General features: G+C 36.1%; 1 protein-coding gene across 4 annotated transcripts in view; it reads left to right on the top strand.

The window, feature by feature from the left end:
• LOC122787161 (tyrosine-protein kinase ZAP-70) overlaps positions 1-22,320 on the top strand; it is a 730,437-nt gene that overhangs the window by 464,045 nt on the left and 244,072 nt on the right. For all 4 annotated transcript variants that reach the window (XM_044053737.1, XM_044053738.1, XM_044053739.1 and 1 more), the window contains one exon: positions 9,466-9,658. In XM_044053737.1, coding sequence (XP_043909672.1) covers positions 9,466-9,658 — 193 coding nt within the window. The remainder of the gene's footprint in view (positions 1-9,465; positions 9,659-22,320) is intronic.

Below are 22,320 nucleotides of genomic sequence, written 5' to 3'. Positions count from 1 at the left end.
TCATAGTCACTGTGAGATAGCTTTGTACAGAATCCACAAAGGACTATACAAATGTCACTTTCATAGCTGGAAGAATGCAGAGGGATAGCAACTGCTAACATTCAGGGTTACCCAATTATATCAATGAGTGTATTCTCTCTGAAATGTTTAAAAAACGTACAGAATAAGTAGAAATGCAAAAGTAACGCACTGAGAAATGTAATTAATACAGATAGAAAACAGATTGAGTCTTCATTCTTCTGAGTGTAGCAATTTCAGCAGTGCTATTCCATTTAACAGCCCACTAGATCTCGAGACATTGATTTATATATTCAGGTATAAGTCAAAGGTACTCCCAGCAACTTTGTTGCATGCAGTCACTTGTCGTATGGATAAGATGAAATTGTTCTACACTTTCCACAACTTTGTTAGTTTGATACATTATGTTTGTTATTACTATCCCCAGAAGGAGAGTACTTCAGGTTCCTGTCACCTCAGATATAGTTTATAATCCCTGTTTTACACTTGTATTTCATCAGTCTGGGATATCTCAATGATGTTCCTCGTGATTTCAACACTTCCTAACCAAAAATGTGTTAGGGATTGGCATAATTGTTAAGGTGTTTACCTTACAGGCACAAGGTGCAGGCTTTGATGCTCAGCTTGAAAACACCCCCCCTGAGGATCAAGAGCATAGTACTCACCTATAAACTTAAGCAATGCAGATTTGCTAAACTGCATCAAAGAACAAAATTTAGCAGTTTAAAATTTATTTATTCTTTGATTCTTCATTGTTAGCAATAAACAAGGGACCTGTTAAATAGTTAATTTTGATATATATATATATATATATATATATATATATATATATATATATATATATATATATCTATTCAGGTAAGCACTTGTGTCAACCAGTCATTTAGTTCCTCCTTAATCACTCAGAAATTATCAGTCTATTCATTGTTTGTTCACATTGACTTTAACCTAGCCAACCTCTATGCATATCCCTCAGAGTACTTTGAAAGTAACACTGTTTTCATCTGATCATGTCTAGAATATTATATATTTGTTTAAATGGCTTAACTTCTTATTTTATCAGTTTTTTAAGATTTATGCAGGCTAGTTAATGAACACATCTCAGTTACACAGACCTCTTTTAACTCTGTCGAAAACTGGCTTTCTGATAACCAACTTAGTCTCAACCCAGAAAAAAACTAAACTATTACTCTTTCTCCCTAAATATCTTCACTATGTCAAATCTTCCTTCTCAATATTGCCCCTAAACACCAGCACAAAACTCCTAGATGCTACTATAGATGACCACTTAAAGTTTGATTTACATATCAATAACTGCATTAGGAAAACACATCAGAAGCTAGGACTTCTGTACCATAACAAGAAATGGTACTTACATATTATCGCAACCAGATTTTAGCAAAAATACACTTGCTTCCTGATATCAAAATCTGACCGTTAGTGGTTTATAACTGTCATATAGTGTGTTTCCTTTAACAATAGCATTTTTTTTCAGGAGTATTTTCAATAAAATGTAAAAAAAAAAAAAAAAAAAAAAACATGCTGTTGTTCCTTTATTCACTTTACTACCAGCAGCATGTCGCTTACTGAAAGTCCACCCGATGAACGTTCCTTTTTTTCATGGCAGCAAATGCTGATGAATAACGGTCATAATTGCTTTTGGGTTTCAGGTATCACAGCTGTGTCATTGCTTTCCTGAGACTCGTACAATACAGTATTTTGCTTAGTTTAATGTGTTTCTGGAATTAAAAAACACACAGATGGGATGTCTTCTCAACATTTGGAGTCTTATTGAATGGAAAAACATAGCATGACACGCACTTTGACAAGGAAGAGAGAAAAAAAGGACTGTTTTTGAGAGAAGGTGGTTTTAAGAAGGGTTATGAAGAACAGCGTGAGAAGTTACTGTTACTGTGGCTGGAAGCACCGTTAATGCACAAAGGAGATAGCTGCATACATGCTGGCAGTAAAGTGCACACAGCCACAGCGACACACTGACTTTCTCCATTGTTCTTGACACCCCATCTTAAAACAACCTTCAGTGTAAAAGAGAAGACATTTGCTAACATTTGTACAACAAAAACGGTCAGATTTCCATATCGGGAAGCAAGTGGTATTATCACTAAAATTTGGTTGCGACAATACGTAAGTACCCAAGAAATTTCTTAACAAAAAAAGCCAAGTTAACCCTATCTAATTCTTACCTCTTACCCACTTTACTCTATAGTTCTCAAATTGTAACTAAACTCAACACTGGACTACTAACCAAACTAGAAACAACTTACAACAAGATAGCAAGATTTGCTGCACAGAATACATATAAGTCCCACCACTGTCTCTCATTGAAAGAATTAAATTGGCTAGAATTACTTAACTTTCTCCAACTTACTCAGTCTCAGATCATTCACTCTATTCTCTATAAATCCACTTACTGCCCGACTCTCTCATCTCTAATCTCCCACTGCACCCCAACAAGATCCATCTGAAGTTCCAGCCAAGGCCTTTTGCAAATTCATAAACCTAATACTAAAATAGGTCAAAATCTCTACAGTTTCAATCCCACCAAGGCTTGCAATAGTCTACCACTCAAAATCAGTTCACTTCAGCAACTAAAACAATTTAAAACTGCTACTAAACAATACCTGCAAACTAAATGGATCGGTCAGTGTAATCATCCCTGATAAACCTTTCTCTAATCCTTTTCTATTTCTCCACTTGCTCTTTCTCCATCCCTTCCAATTCTACTATTTCCACTTTTCACCTCTACTTACTACAACTAGGATTAAATACTACTCTATATGATGAAAACATTTTTAAAACTGTATATGATTTTATGCTTTTTTGTATTGTATATATTATGTGTCGTGTTTATTAATTACTATTCTGGATGCTAGTCTGTTAAACTATGTTGGATCTTTTCTCCTCGGGCCTCCGCTGAAAAAGGGCTATTAAGCTCAGTCAGACAAACCCAGTCAATAAATGTAAAATAAATAAATAAATAAATGTCTCAAAAACCATGGTTGGCTTAGCATCCACTCAGTGTCGAATGCTATCTTTCTAGTAGTGACAGTTTCACTATCATAAATTAAACTAAAGCTGCATGGGTTTAACAAAGAGACAGCATTATGGCAGGACAATGGTACAGACATTAAAACACTAATAGTATGGCTCTACAATAGCTCCTATTCTCTGCAAAGTGCTTCTATGCATATTTATGAAACACTGTACTCATATCACAGCATTGCATGTTCAGTAATGATAGCTTTGTGTCTTATGATACATGAAAATTACTTATAAATGTACAATAAAAGAGAGTAAAAAAGAATGGTTAGTGATCTATGTATTGAGGTTGCGGTTCTGTCTATGAACTAGAATTGGAACTGCCAATTTCCAGTATTAAAAGGAAGTCCATGTTTATTACCTATGGAGAAATGGGTGTAGTATATACAAACCTAAAAGTTTCTCATGTTTTCATGACATGATGTCTTCATCAGTTTTACTATCATAACAGTCCAGGGATTAGGTTTATTTTTTCCTATAAAGCTTTGTAATATGTTTCCACATTTTGTTTTAAGCCATTTAACATCCCATGTTATATTAACTTAGTCTTTATTTATTTCATAGTAATGTATTCTCTGATTCAAAGAATGCTTTGATTAATGAGTCAGTGGTAAATATTTTCTGAAAATTATTATTCAGGGAATTGATTAGTAAAGTTTACAGATATTTGTTTTCATAAATAATGTTTTCTAAGAGTGATATTCTATGAAATAATATATGTCTATTCACCTGAAGTACATCTGAATACTTTTTTTTTTTCATTTTCTGTTTTTGGCAATGTGAAAGTGTTTTCTAGGACCCTTACCTTCAGCTATACAAGGATTTCTTCTAAAGCAGCTATATTTACACTCATTCTCAATCATGACAGAAATGTTGTAAATTGCACCAGTTACATATATGAGTCATCTGCTATCTTTTAACCTGCTGTGAAACATCAAAATGCCATAAAGCCACAATTTGTATTTTATGTGTTTTTTTAACAATTCTATCATCACCAATGTGTTCCTACTAGTTCAGATCCACTATGCCATTTCATAATATCATTTTCATATCCTTAGATAGCAACTGAATAATTCCTGGCTTTTATCTCCTTTAGAGATCAGTTTAACATTAACTATTATTCCAGACATAAGAATGTAAAATCGTAAAATAAACTATACTTTCAATTTACAATGTAGATGCAATAAAAACTAGAACTGGATACCACAGTGATGCCCACAAATGATAATAACTTGTCCCAGTTTGTATGACCTGGTAATCTGAAACAGATTACATGATAAACTATTTCCTGTTCTTGCAAGGTAAAGGTAATCAATTATAAGTAAGTAAGCAAGATGGAGAATGTTTGGTGATGAAGAAAAAGAGAATTTACAAGAGCAAAAAGTTATTCATATGGTTATTTGCAGGCATGCAGGTAAAGAACTCAGGGGTGGAACAATTCAAGCGTGAGGTACCACACCTGGATGTGGAAATAAAGCAATACAAATAAAATGTAGTCCAAGATTATGATTAAATTATACTGCCTTGTGAGGCACAGCTCCACCACAGTAAGTGGTGAAAAGCATGTAAGCAAGCATATTGGCATATAAATGTGATTTTTAGAATCATTTAGAATGCTGATCTGCAGAACAGCATTTTAAATAATTGCAGAGTAATGTGGAAAGTAAGATATATTTCAAAGTAAAAAAAAAAAAAAAATAAAGGGAAATAGGACCATGCCTTTATCTAATTTAACATAAATGAAGATGAAGGCATTCGAGCAAACATTGTATTGGGTATTTAGAAAGGTAAAAAAATATGAGAAAGTTTAATGCATGTTTGTATATGTTGTTGTACCCAGGGTCTATATTATAACAATGAATGATCAAATGATCGAACGTTGTTATATCGAACTCAAAAGTTCAGATTCACAACACATCAAACTACCAGAACAGTGATTTTTTTCCCAGGTAAAAAAAATCGCTGTTCCCAAAAAAAAAAAAAACACTTTCAAACATTACATAAAGTGGGGGGCTTTGCCCCCCCATACCCCCCGGCGCCCCCCCCCCACTTAACTATACCAACTCTGAGATTGCACTACAGTGCCGAAAATGGCAAAGTGACAGAAGCGGCCAAGCGACTTCTTTCCCATGGAAAGAATTCGCTTATATGCCGCTTCGTCATTTTGCATTTTCGACATTTGAAGGTCAACCAAAACGTCTTTGATCATCTGATAGGAACCCTTGTACCTATACCATGATGAATATGAGTAATAAAGGCAGGGACTCCAGTGTATTAGGTTTCTAACTTATGCTGGTTTCACAGGCATCAATAATATGATAATCTCCAGCCAGTGTCTTCTGTGATGTACAAAATTCTGCACTTGAATGTCTGAACAATGCTCACCTTATTATTCTGGTCATTCACCTTATTTAACTTACTTCAATTATGTTAATTTTTAGGTGATATAGGGCAGTGTTTCTCAAACTTTTCTGATCATGGCCCACATGGAGAAAGCACAAAACTCAGTGGCCCAGTAGCCCTTCCACAAATCACATTTAATGATAGATCATATTTCACCACCAGAGGTGAGCCTACAAATGTCACATCAAAGTGTAAAATTGTTTGTATTGTGTATGCACTAGCACTAAAATGACACAATAAATTATTTTGCTCAGTGGTCACTTCAGCAGTTTGACCAGGTATGAACAAGCACTTCCCTGATACACAAATCAATTATTTCCCCAAGCAACATCTTCATTAGTATGTCCAGGTATACACAAGCACCAAAATGACACACTTCTCAAAGATACCCCTTCAGTAAAATTTGCAGGTACTGTATGAGGAAGCACCAAAATGAAATATTTGCCCAAGCGACCGCTTCAGTAAAATGTTGAGGTATAGACAAGCACCAAAGTGGAACATTTCCCAAAGAGACCTTGTCAATAAAATATTCAGGTAGAGTATGCACAAGTGCCAAAATTAAACATTCACCCAAGTGACCCCTTCGATAAAATGTTAAGGTATGCACAAGTGCCAAAATGAAATGTTCACTCAAGTGACCCCTTCGATAAAATGTTAAGGTATACCCTCACCTTTCTGTGCCAGCTGTCAGGCCAAAAAAAAAAAAAAAAAAGCAGCAGCTTCCTGTTTATTAAAAGTACTGCCCGGGTGTATATAAACAGGAACATGAACACACACATACCTAACAAGTGTGCATTCTCAGTGGAACTCAAAGATACACTGGCTTCAAATAACCAACTCCAGGAATCTATCTGATCCTATCTGCAGTTAAAAATAATGAGATGACATAATTCAGTTCATCAGCACATCTAATAGTCTTTATGATTAATATAACTGAATGATGTCATCTCAATCATGAACTCCAGGAAAAGAAACGTTACTGGATCATCAGCCAGGGTAAAAGAAAGCACTGCGTACCTTACTTGAAGTACATTTAACAAAAAAATCCCACTTATATTTTTACTGAAGCAGACTGGTGCTGCTGCTTCTGCCTCTGGTGGAGTGAGTGGACTGGACAAATATTGCTGTAACAAATACAGACTTCCCACGTGTGTCACAGCACAGACAGAATTGGTATTTTTATAAGATTTCACCTTCTGTTTCTGGTGCGCTGCTGCAGCTGTGCTGATTGGTTACTTCTGCTTGCAGTTGTAAGCTAAGATTAACCAATCAGATTCAAGAAGGATGGGACTCATGGGAGCAACACATCCAGACCCCAGACAAAGCCCTTTATTTCCAGACCAATCTGGGAAAAAACGGATAGTGAAGAAGCCAGATCAGATCAGAAATGCATTTACTAATAACTGTCGAAGCCCACCAGAAAATCCTCATACCACACTTTTGTACTTCACTAGGAGAGAGTCACATTACTATCTTTGACCTTTATCCTCTTGATGTTTTTGATTCTCTTATTTCTTTTATAATTGTTTCTACCAGGATAGTCACCGAATCAGTGTTCAAGTTACTGCAGTTACTTTATTACTAAAGAATAAAAAATATATTTCCACACTGGTGATTAGAAGTGTTTTACTGGGGGATTTAAAAGGTTTTAGCTCCAGCTCATAATATTGTTTCTGTGCTATTTTCCGTATATATGTATGCATGCATGTATGTTCTGTACATATTATATATACATAATATATGTACAGAATATTATATATATGTATGTATGTATGTTCTGTACATATTATATATACATATATGTATGTATGTATGTTCTGTACATAATATTGTTTCTCCACTATGTTCTGTATGTATATTCTGTACATAATATATGTACATTATATATATATATATATATATATATATATATATATATATATATATATATATATGTATGTTCTATAAATAATATATATCTATATATATATATATATATGTATGTATGTTCTGTACATAATATTATATATACATATATGTATGTATGTATGTTTTGTACATAATATTATATATACATAATATATGTACATAATATTATATATATGTATGTATGTTCTGTACATAATATTGTTTCTGTACTGTGTTATGTATGTATGTATATTCTGTACATAATATTATAGATACATAATATATGTAATTATACAACGACCCCCCATTAATATTGAAAAACGTGTACGCTGATTGGTCAGCGTGCCTGTTGTAAATTAGACTTATACTAATGGAAAAAGGTCCAGTCGCCCGGCCTTTTTCCATTAGTATAAGTCTTTTTTTTTTTTTTTGCATGTGTTGAACAGCAGCAGAGTATGGAAGAGCTCCATAGCTATTATCTCGCTATGTTAAACGCATTTAACATAGTGATATAGCTTATAAAAAGCAACGGAGATCTTCCTTTCTCCGTTGCTTCCTCTACACACAGCTCTGATGTACTACAAAAGCATAAGCATGCGCAGTACATCAGAACTGCCGCGGAACACCAGACAGCTGCGGAAGGGCAGCAAGGAGGCATTATACTATGCCATTATTTAAGAAAAGTAAGTATAGCAATAACCCACTTCTGGGTGTGTGTAATGCTGGATTTACCTATGGTTGTCTTTGTTTGGCCACTCGGGCTTCGCTTTTGTGACCAAACCACGCCAACAATGGGTAAATCCAGCGTTACCCATACCCAGGTGTGGGTTATTGCTTAAATAATATATATATGTATGTATGTTTTGTACATAATATTATATATACATATGTACATAATATTATATATATGTATGTATGCATGTATGTTTTGTACATAATATTATATATACATAATATATCTATATAATATGATATATATGTGTATGTATGCATGTTCTGTACATATTGTTTCCGTACTATGTTCTGTATGTATGTATGTATGTTCTGTACATAATATTGTTTCGGTACTATGTTCTGTACATAATAAATATATATGTATGTTCTGTACATATTGTTTTTGTACTATGTTCTGTATGTATGTTTGTATGTATGTTCTGTACATAATATTATATATATATATATATATATATATATATATATATACTATACATAATATTGTTTCTGTGCTATGTTCTGTATGTATGTATGTTCTGTACATAATATTATATATATGTATGGATGTATGTTCTGTACATAATATTGTTACTGTACTATGTTCTGTATATATGTATGCATGTTTTGTACATAATATATATGTATGTATGTATGTATGCTCTGTATATAATATTGTTATATTGTTTCTGTACTATGTTCTGTATGTATGTATGTTCTGTACATAATATTATATATACATAATATACATATATAATATTATATATGTATGTATGTTCTGTACATAATATTATATATAGATAATATATGTACATAATATTATATATATGTATGTATGTATGTATGTATTTTCTGTACATAATATTGTTTCTGCAAAATAAGTAACACGGTACATGTTGATTACTGTAAATGCAACAGGCTTAATGACCATTCCAATGTTTGTTGCAGGTAGTTTCTTTTTCTGCTTCAGTCTTTGTAGCACAAAAGGCTTCCCATTCAACATTTGGTTACCGAGCTAGAAAATACATTGATTGCAAGTAAATGGTGTTTACTCAGGGTAATACGACTGACTTAGCACTCATGTATTTTGTATGAAACCTGTGACGTATTGTTGACTGAAATCCTTGAATAAAAGACTGTAACTCAAATGCTTTAGGCTGTGTCTACTCACCATCCAGGTAAACTTAAATGGAGCATTATGAACAAGAATGCATTGCCATCCTAGTAAAACTGTTCTTTGTAATGCAATCTCTCAAACGTGACTGAAAGGTAACATTCTGAATAAATCATATTGATACAGATGAATTGATATTATAGTGTGAGGCATGAAGATTGATGGCTGCATTTCTTGGCAATAACCCTAAACTGTATTTTCCTTCCTTGTAGGGAACAGATTAAGGTGGAAAATATAGTAGAACTCATGCATCAGGTATCCATGGGCATGAAGTATTTGGAAGAGAAAAACTTTGTCCACAGGGATTTGGCAGCCAGGAATGTGCTGTTGGTGAACATACATTATGCCAAGATCAGTGATTTTGGACTTTCAAAGGCTCTGGGTGCTGATGACAGTTACTACAAGGTATACAAATCAATATGGCCTGGTAATAATGGAAACATGGCAAAAAAATTGTAGATTACCAGTTTTAGACTGTTTTAAGCCTGTCAGACAATGATATGGTAGACATGACAATATCACTGTTTTTATTAAATGACTGCAGTGACATTATAAAAATTAGCCACAAAGCTGATTTTAAAATGGATAATATTTATCAGTGCAATTATTTAAATGTGCCAATTTAGAAGGCCATGTTCTGAAATGTCATGTTTCTTCTAAGTGTCAGATTTGCATATTCTCTGATGCAGAACATCACCATTTCCCAAAGCAAATGATACGTTGTGAATATGTGCGACAAGAATTACATTTTGCCTGACTAGCTTGCTGCTTTTCTTAATGAAATGTAGCTGATGCACTTTTCTGAAAAAAACAAACAAAAAGCAAAGAAAATATGTCTATGTCACAGGCACGCTTTGATATAAGATTTTTTTTTTTTTTGTCTCCCAGGTCCAGAGTGAATAGTCCGTCATCTGCTTTTATATCTGTATCATATATTATTTATTTTAGTATATTAATTTTTGTTTGTTTACCAGGGTAGTACACTAATCACTGAAGACCATTTGCAGGTGCAGTCCATTCATTTGTCCATCTGATCCATTTTGTCTTACAATGGCAAATCAAAATGATGAGGAGTAATTCCACCTCAATAAATGCCACTGAGCATTTTTGCAGCCCATCTAGGTTTTCAGTCTTTGTGGCAGAGGATGTACAACGATCCTGCCTGAGCAAATCCTACATGGAATAGTAAGTTATGAAATATATTGTTTCTTGTAGGGTTTGTTTTTCGTTTTAGAGACCGTATTATATGAGACAGTAGAAGGCTGTCATTAAAAAGTCATACCACAAAGCAAAAGACCGCTGTTTGAATCTGTTCAGTTTCTGTTTATAGACTGTTGTCTTCCATGCAAAAATGAAGTTACTAGTTCCAAAAGAAAAAAAAAAATGCTGGCAAATGAAAGATAAAATACAGCCATTTCATTTTTTCTGGTTAACATCTTGATAGTTATATTTTTTGAAAGGGCTATGGAAAAGTCTGTTTCAAATGTTTTCCCAATATCTGGCCATGTAATACCAAATAGAGTCATGCTTCATCAATTTGTAAACATCAAGAGAGGTACTGACACACCTGTAAAAAAATTAAAAAATGCAAAGAATGTGTATGTTGCAGAGTGAGTAAACCCTCATGTGAAGGGCTTGGCTCTTCAGACCATAACTGTTCCTACTACAATAGAGAAAATAGAAAAAAAAACTCCTTATTTGGGGGTGCACATCTGTCTCGCGTAAGGCAAAAATATCTTCTTTTGGCTGCTCCCGTTAGGGGTCGCCACAGCAGATCAACTGTTTCCATTTCTTCCTGCCCTCTGCATCTTGCTCTGTCACACCAACCACCTGCATGTCCTCTCTCACCGCATCCATAAACCTTATCTTAGGCCTCCCTCTTTTCCTATTACCTGGCAGCTTCATCCTTAGCATCTTTTCCCCAATATACTCTGCATCTCTCCTCAGCACATGTCCAAGGCAAAAATATGTGGTTTGACAAAACAAAATAGAATGAAATAAAAAAATAATCTACTGTCATCAATATGACTTAGCAAAGTTCAGTTTGTTAGAAAGTAACCAAGATAGGCTTTCAGTGTTTGATTACTACACAAATTTGTAAAACTGATGTGTAGACAACTCCAACTGTTTTACTGTCTGGTATTATAACTGATAATACAATGAAGCAGAGAGAAACTGTAATATTGTGGCTAAACACACACACACACACACACACACACACACACACACACACACACACACACACACACACAGACAGTGATGGTTGGTAACTTTAAATCAAAGAGGGGGTTGCAGGAGACATGAATGGGTGGGACCAATAGGACAGGGTGTGGCCAACTAGAAATGGGTGGAGCTATACTCAAAATCACAAAAACTGGGACTTTAATTAAATACGCTGCCCTGGGTGCCAAACTGTCATTACGAAAGTCCAATCAAGACAAAATGAAGTGTAGAATAAAAGAATATTTCAATGCATTGGCTACATGACAGTTTACTTAATATCTAGATGGAAACAAAAAGGTATGAAAAAATAAATTACTTTTTAAATACATTACTCCATTCAAAATCAAGTATAAAAAAACAAGCAGCACTCAACTCAAACCACTTTTCCTTGCACTGCAGTTCTAATTATAATTTATATTCAACTTTTTAAAAGTACTAAGTAACATGCTGAAAGTAGCTGTCTCTGTGATACCCCCAATTGTAAAAATGTTTCTTATCCGAAAAAGACCTGCTGCCTGACCACAACTATCTACTTGTTTCATGAGGAAAACATGATCAAAGTAAAAAATGAACAGCAAACAAGAAACAAGGTGAAGATAAATTACTTAAAGGATTACTGCACAGGTTATGGACCACACACAATAGATTGGCATTTTGTTTAGTTTAGTGGTAAAGCCTGCAAAGATGACTGCAAGTCTCCAACAAATGTAGCGAGCTTCTGAAAATACTGTAATCTGTTCTTTATTACAAATACTGTTGTATGCATTTTAATACCTAAGGCTTATACATTATCTAGTTATGTAAATATTCTCTGCATGGCAGCAACAAAAAGGCTTTCAATGTTGGCAATTCTTCAACAGTATGTTTATTAAAGCTTGCTTCCATCTTACAATCTCAGACAAGCTTACCTGATGGTCATTAAAGCATTGCTACTTAAACACAGAGCAACAGGCACTGCAACAACATGCATTTTCTGAATAATAATAAGCATAAATCAGCAGTATAAAAATTAGACAGAATACCAGAACATTCTGCAAAATCAAGGACAGATGAAAAGCCACTATAGTACTTGTGTCTACCTTGGATGGGGGGATACTCTGCACACTTACACTGCATAACTGCTCCTGCCTTGTTAGGACACATCCAGAGTCACTACATGGGGGAGTGGGTTGCAACAAGCATGTTACAATTTGAAATGTCTCTGGCTGATGGTGATGGCCCTGACACATTTGTCATACCTCTCGACCTCATAGCAAGAAATCTGAACAAAGCCATAAAAAGAAGTGGGAGAAAGGCCCAAACATAAGGACAATTTTTAACTATTGCTGTCTTATAAAGATAATAGAATAATAAGTCTCGCATTAGTATGAATTTTCTGAAGGGTATGAAATCTGAAACTCAAATGTCTGTCATTATTTTCTAACTTAAGTCTTTAATGATTTGCCACAAATTTGCTAGAAAACCACAATTTTATGAATAATGTACCAAAAATGTGATGCAAAAATATAAAATAGCCACACAATACAGTTGGGAACCAGTCAAAGAAGAGACACTTTTTAATATTAGTACTAAGTTGAGCAGCTGACAAAATAAGAGAATCTACATGCATTTCTGAAATAAAAGTAATCTATAACTCTGATGATTACAATTATTTCTTAATTGTAAACCCTCCACATTTTCTTCCAAAATTGCCATTTTGCGGAGGGATTATTAGGGGGAGAACAACATTTTGAGCCAAAGTTGGGGACAGTTGAGAGGTCTGGATATACCTAATTCTATAAAGGAATTTATTTGCGTGTACCTCTCAACCTTTTAATGCAGGTAATCTGGGCAAGACCAAATATATTGGGGGAATATACAAACAGTACTAAAAATTGCTGTTGTATAAACTTAGACATTTGATAGAATAACAGGTCTTGCTTTAACATGCATTTTTCTGAAGGGTATGAAGTCTGAAACTCAATGTCTGTCATTATTTAGTGACTTCATTCCTAAATGATTTGCCAGAAAACCTCAAATTTTATGAGGAACAAACCAAAAATAAGAAGCAAAAATCTATTAATTCTGTGAAAATCTGGACAGTTGAGAGTTATAGTTCAGCCAGGGCTGTCGAGTTTGCTGCCATTCCCCCTCATAAAATCATGGTCAAATGGTGCCTCCCCCCCTGCAGCCATTCCAATGTCCCATTACTTGACTATTTCACCCCATTTACCATAAATGCTGTAATGTGCATACTGCTTTACTTCTACAATGATTTGGATTTCATTTAAAAGTTTTATTTTACATTTTATAGCACAAACACTAATAGACATCTTCTAAACAAAGAAATGCAGTCTCACATTGAAAATAGAGTCAGCATTAAAACCTCTCTGCCCTTGAAACTCACACTCATTGAAACAGTATTGAAACCCACATTCAAAGAAAATACATCTGGCCAGTGGCAGATAAAGATTAAATTTGGGCTGTTTTCAAATCTTAGGCCCCTTGTACATGAAACATACATGTGTACTTTGATACGCCTTCCAGATTGTATTCAATTATATTCCTTGTATAATACAGTACAGTTGTTAGAGGGTGTTTTAAATTTACTGTGTTGAACATTTTTCCAGTAAACAATGAAACAAAATGCATGCACCAATAATGACAAAACTGCCCAATTCAGAACATTTCCATCATAAAAGTCTACTCAAACTTCTACAATCCACCAGTATTAGTAAAGATGCACTATCTCTGCAGAAGAAAGCGTCATCTAAATAATTCCACATTAAAGAGATCTGTAACTAATGAAGAGGTTGCTGCTAGCAAACAACTTTGTTTTTCATTGTTTCATCTACAAATAAAGTGCCTGTTAAATGATAAGCTAGTAATACTGCAATGGGGAATGGATGGCAAACTGATAACAGGTTCATAGTTACTAGGTATCTCCTGCAAAAAGGACTTTCACAGGACTGCAGTATCCACCCCCTTTAAAAGTAAAACACAGTACAGTAGCAGCAATGCATCTACATACTGTGGGAGTAGAACCCACAGCCTTCTGCATTGAAAACAAGTACACTACCTGTTGTGCTATTAACAATGCAAGCTAACTCAGCATAAGCAGCACTAAACTTCTCTTCCCCTGAAGCTCTTAGCTTCTCGTAAAATCCACTTGACACTCAACTGTATCTCTCAACTTTGCAGCATATGAGCACAAGAAATCTGGAAAAAGCCAAAATTTATTGGGGGTGGGACAAAAGCCCAAAAGCAAGGGACACATTTTAAACATTGCTTGTATAACCTTGGAAAGTTGCTAGAATAAAATGCTGTACTACCACCCTGCATTTCATTGCCAAGTCTTGAACCCAGAACCTTGTGCACTATGATCAAAGAAACATACCACTATGCCAAATCAGCTGCATTTTGAAAGACAGGAAGACTGAAACTTAAATGGCTATCATTTAGTAGTTCTCACCATAGCGCTCAACCTCTTAGCAAAAAAAAACTACACAAAGCCAATAATGGGAGAATACATCCCCCAAACATATTCAGTGAATTCAGTTCTCACCGTAGCTCTCAGCCTCTTAGCACAAAAAACCTGCACAAAGACAATAATGGGGGAATACAGCCACAAAAATAGGGATGCATTTCAAATATTTATCTTATAAACTTAGAAAATTGCTAGAATAAAATGTTTTGTGTTACCATGTACTTTCTGAAGAATATGAAGTCTGAAATTCAAGTGTCTGAAAATCCAGAAAACCAGATGAGGCAAAAATCTGAATGCTTTTCAGAAGAGGTGGTGGGTAGGGAATTCAGGTTCTTACTACCTGAAACCCTCAACCTGGGTGTCTCTCTAGCCACCAGATATAGTTAACTGTGGCATTTTACATACACACACACACACACACACACACACACACACACACACACACACACACACACACACACACAGTCTGTTCCTGCAGTAAAATCCATTGCAAGTTAGTCCATTCCTTCCTGCAAGTCCTTCCTTCCCATCTGCAGATGTTGTAGTCTGATCCCCTTCCAGTCTATGCATTTGTAACTGCATAGACTTCTGGGATCTCTGCAGCTGAATGTTGTCTTCCTAATCTGGACTGCTGGTGAGACAGTCTGGATTCTGTGCGCATGCTCCAGAGTAGTTCACCAGCAGTGCAGATATTGGAAAATGCAGCGGGTGCGCATGCGTGACGTTCCGGACTCACAATTGTTTTCTTTTTGTTTTACTTTTCTTTTTCTTTTTTTTCTTTACTTTTATTTTCTGTTTTACACCCGGGGGGGCTGCAGTCCTGCAGCCCAATAGCATGAGCCGCCCCTGCACACACACACACACACACACACACACACACACACACACACACCAGTTATTCTTCAAAAGACATTTATAACAAAATGTGATAAAGCTGTTGCTTTACCAGCTGGGTAACTGTACAGCTTAAACCTTCTTCATGTATTTTATCTGATATCATAAACTCACCTATATTAATCTGTTAGACATTTTAGCTGATTATTATAAAATCATTTAAAAGTCTTACCACTCTGCTGAATTCTATGCAGGTGAATTAGATGTTTTTCTGGTATACTAAGTACATTTTGAAATATAATAATATAGGAGTATATGGTCCATTAAGTAGTGAAGGTGTATCACTAGTATTGTCGAAGTTAACAGTGACATCACTAGTATTGCAAAAGTTAACAGTGACATCACTAGTATTGTAAAAGATAACACTGACAAGGTTCCTTATTATTTCCACATAACAAGCAAGTATATATGAGGGAGTATGATTACATGTATCAGGTAATGTTAACATCTTGCATAAAAATATATATGTAACTAGTAAAGGCTTTGATATATGAAGACAGTTGGTCTGCTGAGTATATCTTGACTGATTTACTTGTTTATGTAGTTACTTATTTAGAGGTTGGTGGACTCATCTAAAAGGTCCATTTTTCATCTACAAATAACTAGTTAGAAATATTATAAATGGAAAGTCTCAAATTAATGTGTTACTGTCAAAGTATCCATTACAAATATATAAAAGTTGATGCAAAGATGTAGCTTTATATGAGAATCACTTATAAATATATTTATTGAACATATATATATATATATATATATATATATATATGTGTGTATATATTTATATATATGTTTATTATCAAAATGTTAAAATTCACATGGTCGATGTTCATAAAGTCGAAAGTCGTTACACCGAATGTTCAAAATACCAAAAAAAAAGTCTAAATTTAAATGGTCGAAAAATACCTGCAAACTAACACTAGTGTTTTTGCAGGGGGGCTGCACCCCCCCCATACCCCCTGCTACTTATATATTACAAGATTGCACAACAGTGCAGACAAGGGAAAATCCTTGCCCTGTTTGCAACATAATGTCAACAGGTAATTTGCATGCACTTCCTGCCGACCAAATGAACTACTTAATATTCATGTGTCGACCATATGGGTCGATCATATGAACGTTAGACCAAATGAATTTCAACATTTTGATAGTAAACCATATATATATATATATATATATATATATATATATATATATATATATAGGGATTTCAGTGGGTTCCCTATTATATAATCAGACGCAAAATCTTGAATGCGTCTTCATGGAACTGAAAACAATGAAAATTTAAAAGCGCGAAAGGGCATATAAGCGATTTCTTTCACTGGGAAGGAAATCGCTTGGCTGCCTCTGTTACTTTGCCATTTTCTCCACTGTAGTGGGATCTTGGAGTTGGTATATTTAGTTGGGGGGTGTGGGGTGTGTGTGGGGCAAAGGCCCCCACTTTGTTTTGTTTGTAGTTTGTTTTTTTATTGGGCCAAGTGATTTCTTTCATTGAATTGGACTCCTAGTAGTTTGGTTTCAGACACCAGTTCAAGAGGTGTATTATTTTGGCTGGTGATGGAGAATAGTTTTCTACCAAAGGTATTGGTTTTAGAGAGGGTAAATATCATAAGTTTTGTTTTAGCTGCATTGAGTGCTAGATGGTTGTCTTTCATCCACTCTTCTGTGGTAGAGAAGGCATCTTGAGTCAGCTTTAAGAGAGTCGGGATGGATGAGGCAGCACAGATGATTGTAGAATCATCTGCATATTGAATAATGTTAGCATAAGGGATTGAGCGGAAAAAATCATTAATGAATATATTGAAGAGGAGGGGGCCCAGTATAGAACCCTGTGGGACACCTGTGGGGGTGTTGAGGAAGGAGGAGGTGGCTTATTTCCACTTGAAAGCTTGTTGCCTGTTGGAGAGATAGCTGGTGAACAAATTGAGAGATGAAGGTGATAGGTTTAGGTTAGATAGTTTAGTAAGGAGTAGGTTATGAGAGATAGTGTCAAAGGCCTTAGAGAGATCGAGTAGGATGGTAGATACAGTGAAGCCAGAATCTCTAGCTTTATTCACAGTTTCAAGGAAGGATAGGAGGGCAGTCATAGTGCTATAATTAGGTCTGAATCCATGTTGAGTAGGAGTTAATAGGTTGTTGTCTAAGATATAGGGAAGGAGTTGAAGATGGATACATTTCTCTAGGATGTTTGAAATGGGAGAGAGGATGGCGATGGGCTGGAAGTTGGTAATATTAGTATTGTTACCTCCTTTGTGCAGGGGAATGATGAAAGCCTTTTTCCAGAGTTGTGGAACAAGACCTTCTTGGATAGAACGGCTGATTAGGATACTGATTGGAAGGGCTTTAGCAGCTATGCTGAGGAAGTATGAGGGAATGTTATCAGGGGCATTGGTGCATGGTTTCAGCTTCTGCAGGAGTTTTTTATGGTAGAAGTAGGGATAGGTTTAATGGAGAATGGAGGGGGTTGAGAGGATGGGGAATGAGAGAATGAAGATGGAGGGGGTGATGGGAGAGGAGAAGTGGAAGTAGGAGGTGGATTGTTATTAGAGAAGGAAGAGGTTAGTTTGGAAATAGAGTTTATGAAAAAAGAGTTGAATTGGGTGGTAAGATCAATGTCTTGTACATTTGGGCAAGGGATTGGGTTTTCAGTTGTACCAGGTTTTAAGAGGGTAGTTATACCTTTCCAGAACTTTTGTGGGTTGGTTTTATGGTTGCTTTGAAGTAAGGAGAAGTAGTTTTGAAGGTCTGCTGTGATAAGCTTTTTACCTAAGTTACGAAGAGTGTTGTACTCATTGAGGGTAGAGGTAGATTTGTTCTTTTGGTAACGTGCTCAGGCTTTGTCTCTAAGTCACATGGTAGTTAGTGTGTTTTATGTTAGCCAGGGGGTGGTTTGGTTTTTTATTATTTTGGTTTTTAAGGGAGCAAGAGTATCTAGATTTAGGAAAGCATTAAAGTGTGCAATTGCATTTTCCAGGGGTAGAGTTTTTAGGGGATACCAGTTAAGTGATTTTAGGGAATCAGAGAAGGCTTTTGGGTTGAAATTTCTTAGGCAGTGGGTACTGATGTAATTATGAGTAACTTGTAATGGAGAAGGAAGACGCCTAGCGAAGATGGGAAGGTGGTCGCTGAGGGAGTCAGGAAGAGTTCCACTATCAGGGTAGTAGTGGGGATGAGAGACTAGAATCCAGTCTAGGATGCTGCCACTTGTGAAGTCTTTAGAGGGCCTAGTCGTGGAGTTGATGAGTTGAGAGTAGTTATACAGGTTGATATTTAGGGAATGTGCAGGGGACTGAATGGAGGATCAATTTATGCTGGTGTCTCCCATGATAATAGTTTCATTAGAGATATTGGTATAAAGCCAGGAGAGGATATCTTCAAGTACTGAGATGTTGTCTCCAGGGGGAATGTAAAAGGAGGCTATGGATATATGTTTGTGTTTGTTTAACTGAAATTGAGCTAGTATTAATTCTGTGTTGGTGAACTGGGGAATGGCTTTAACATAGGAAGTAATGCATAGGGAGGATGAGTAGAGTAGAGCTACTCCACTCCATTTTGGGCTATGTCTGTTCTAATGATGGAGTAATTAGGTGGTACTATTTCTGCATCTTTTATATGAGGTTTTAACCAGATTTCAGATATGGCTAAGATGTCTGGTTTGTTGTGGAGTAGCCAGGCATGTAGGTTTGGAATTTTGTTAGCTAAGCTTTGTGCATTAAGAGATGCTAGTATGATGGATTTAGATGTTGAGGAGGAGGTGTTTGGGCCTGGGTTAGGGTGTATATCTCCAGATAAGAGTATGGATGTTAGAAGTTGGATTATGTAGTAGAGTAGTTTGGATTGTTTTGTTTGAGTGATGTGTGTTGAAAGATTTGTGAGGGATATGGAGGGTAGAGTGGGTGTTGAGGTTTTATAAGGAGAAATTAGTTTGTAATGAAAACATAGATTGTGGTTGATGAGATGTAGTGCAGGAGATATTGAAATGCATGAGTAGGAGTGTGATGTATGGAGTGAGCAAGTTGTGTATAAGAGTGGGACGTGAGTTATGGGGTTGGGCTGGGTAAGGTAGTAGATGTAGGTTAGGTTCAGAAGAAGTAATAGTTGAATTGAGAAGGGTGAGTATTTTGTAAGCATGTTGAGGCTTTGATAAGCAATATATGTTGAGTAAGGAGGAAGGGAGATATGTGCTGAATGGATGGTGTGATGGGGAGGGGATATGAAGAGTAAGGGGTGGAGTTTAGTAGTTGGAGAGGAAGTAGGAGTGGCTATGTGGGTATAGATCTAGAGGTAGTGGGGGTGGGTGGAATTTGGGGGTAGAGGAGGAAAAAACAATCAGTATAGTGGAGGAAAGTATGGAGGAAGGTAAGCAGGGTGGTTAGAGGGATGCTTAGGGGGTGATTATTAGGGAAAGGATTTGAGTGATAGAGGTAGGTAGAATTGTTAACAAGCAGTTAAAGAATAACAGTAGGAAAACATATTTAAAGGTGAGTGAGAAGGAGAGAGGGAAAGGAGATTAATGGTGGTTGAAGACTGCCATCTTGTGGTCAAATCCTATAACAGTAGAGAGTGGAGTGATTAAGAGAGGTAGAAGGGTGTAGGGCAGAAAAAAAGGCTCAAAAATAGGGAAATAGGAGGCAGTGATAAGGCAGGTATGGAGGGGGCTTTCAGTAAGAAGGGTATGGCTGCTGGCTATTCTGGTCAGGATCCTACACTAGCTCCTAGTAAAGAAGTACATCAGTATCACTTATAAAATTAAAGGTGTATCTTCATATAACATACTTTCTTTAATTCCTTTGAGGTCTCTTCTGAGAGAAGTTGTGACCTTTTTCTGTTAGGAAATGTAGCAAAACAAGGTGAGATTGGTGTATTTTGACTGGTCTTGGAATGTCCAGGAAGGCAGGGCCGGTGAGGAAAACAAAAATAGGTAGAGAAGGCTGGAGTGTGGGATAACAAGCCAGGGATACACAGCAGCCACGAGGAGATCTGGGGGTTTAAAGATCCTTTCAGTGATGGTGTTCTAGGGTGAAAACAGTCTCATCAGGTGCACCTTATGTTACTTTTTATATGGTGAATTAAAATGTCATGTGGCAGGGAGGTGTGAAACTTGTCAAAAATACAAGGTTGTTTTCATGACTCAGACTAGGAGGAAAACATTAAAGAAAGCAAAGAGGCTGACTGATCAACTCAGCATATAAAAAGAAGGGGGGACTAAGATACTGAGTGATAAGTAAAGGTCTGAGGCTCCAAACTCTACGCAAATGGAGATACATAACATGTTGATGGTACAGACTCATTTGGCAGATGTGAAAGAGACAAAAAAGGATCAGAGGTAATGGGAATAATCTGAACCACCACATGGACTAATCCGGAAAAAAGTGTAAGGAGAATATTTAGTGACATTCACAGCTTGTCTGTGTCAGAAATAAAAGCAAAGCATTCCTGCCCTCCTTACTAATGTTTGCCAACCCCAACCCTAACTCTGCACCCTTTCTGTTAACACTACCACTATTCAGACACATTATACTAGGGTTTTGGTGACTGGAGCACAAAAGGAAACTGTTTTGAAATTAAAGCCTAGTCAGAGTTTTACAGCAGCAGAGAGACAAAAGAGAGACTTTGGAGTGATTAAGTATAATTTTTCTGCATTTTCTTGCTGCCTTTAGCTAATTCCGCCTAAAACACAGATTTTCTAGAGTTTTTGTGATTTAAAAAGCTTCTTTGAGCTACATATTGTACTTATTTTACTGCCTGCACTTTAACAAAGTCATTTTTGTGTTCAAATTACCTGTTTAACTGTTGCAGGCTACACACTCAAGTGTGATAGCCATTTCTGTGCATTTAAAGTGTTTTTTTGATTGTATCTGCTTTATTTTCTGATAAAAAAACATAAAAGCAAAACCATATACTTATTTTCCCACTTTTGTAGGCTAGTATAGTCGAGTTTTTAGTTTAGTGCTGAATTCAGGGCTGTGTTACAGGTTTTTGTGTTTGTCTGTACCTTACTTGGATAGAAGGAAGTTTCTCTGTTCACTGTGAGAAAGGGAGCTTTGAGCAGCCTATCTGTCCTTGGAGGAGTGGTTTCAACCCAGAAATTAGTAGTTTATTTGCCATTTTGGGCTAATTTCGATCTCTTTCATTTTCCTTCTATAAAATCTGCATTTGAGCGGTTTTGTGCACCAGGTAGTGCCAGTTAGCTAGGGTATAACTATTCCCGGCTCCACAAAGTATACTCTTCAATTTTTCCCTTGGAACTAGACAAACTTTCAACTTAAGCACTCAAGCAATTCACTTCTCATCCCGGCACTTGCTCAAAACTCATAGCAAGCACTAATAAGCCTTAGCACTAGACCCCCCCTCTACTGTAGAGAAGAACAAGGCTCTCAATTCGACCTTAACTGCCAATCAGTAAAATGGTTCACTGTACTTATCCAGGCATGTCCAAAGGGCAGTTTCAGGTGTACTCTCCAGTCCAACTGGTGAATCTGGACAT

This window comes from Protopterus annectens, chromosome 13.part0 (assembly GCF_019279795.1).
Source record: "Protopterus annectens isolate FY-2018-M chromosome 13.part0, PAN1.0, whole genome shotgun sequence".
Taxonomy (NCBI): Eukaryota; Metazoa; Chordata; order Ceratodontiformes; family Protopteridae; genus Protopterus; species Protopterus annectens.
This window is presented reverse-complemented; position numbering and strand designations above follow the sequence as displayed.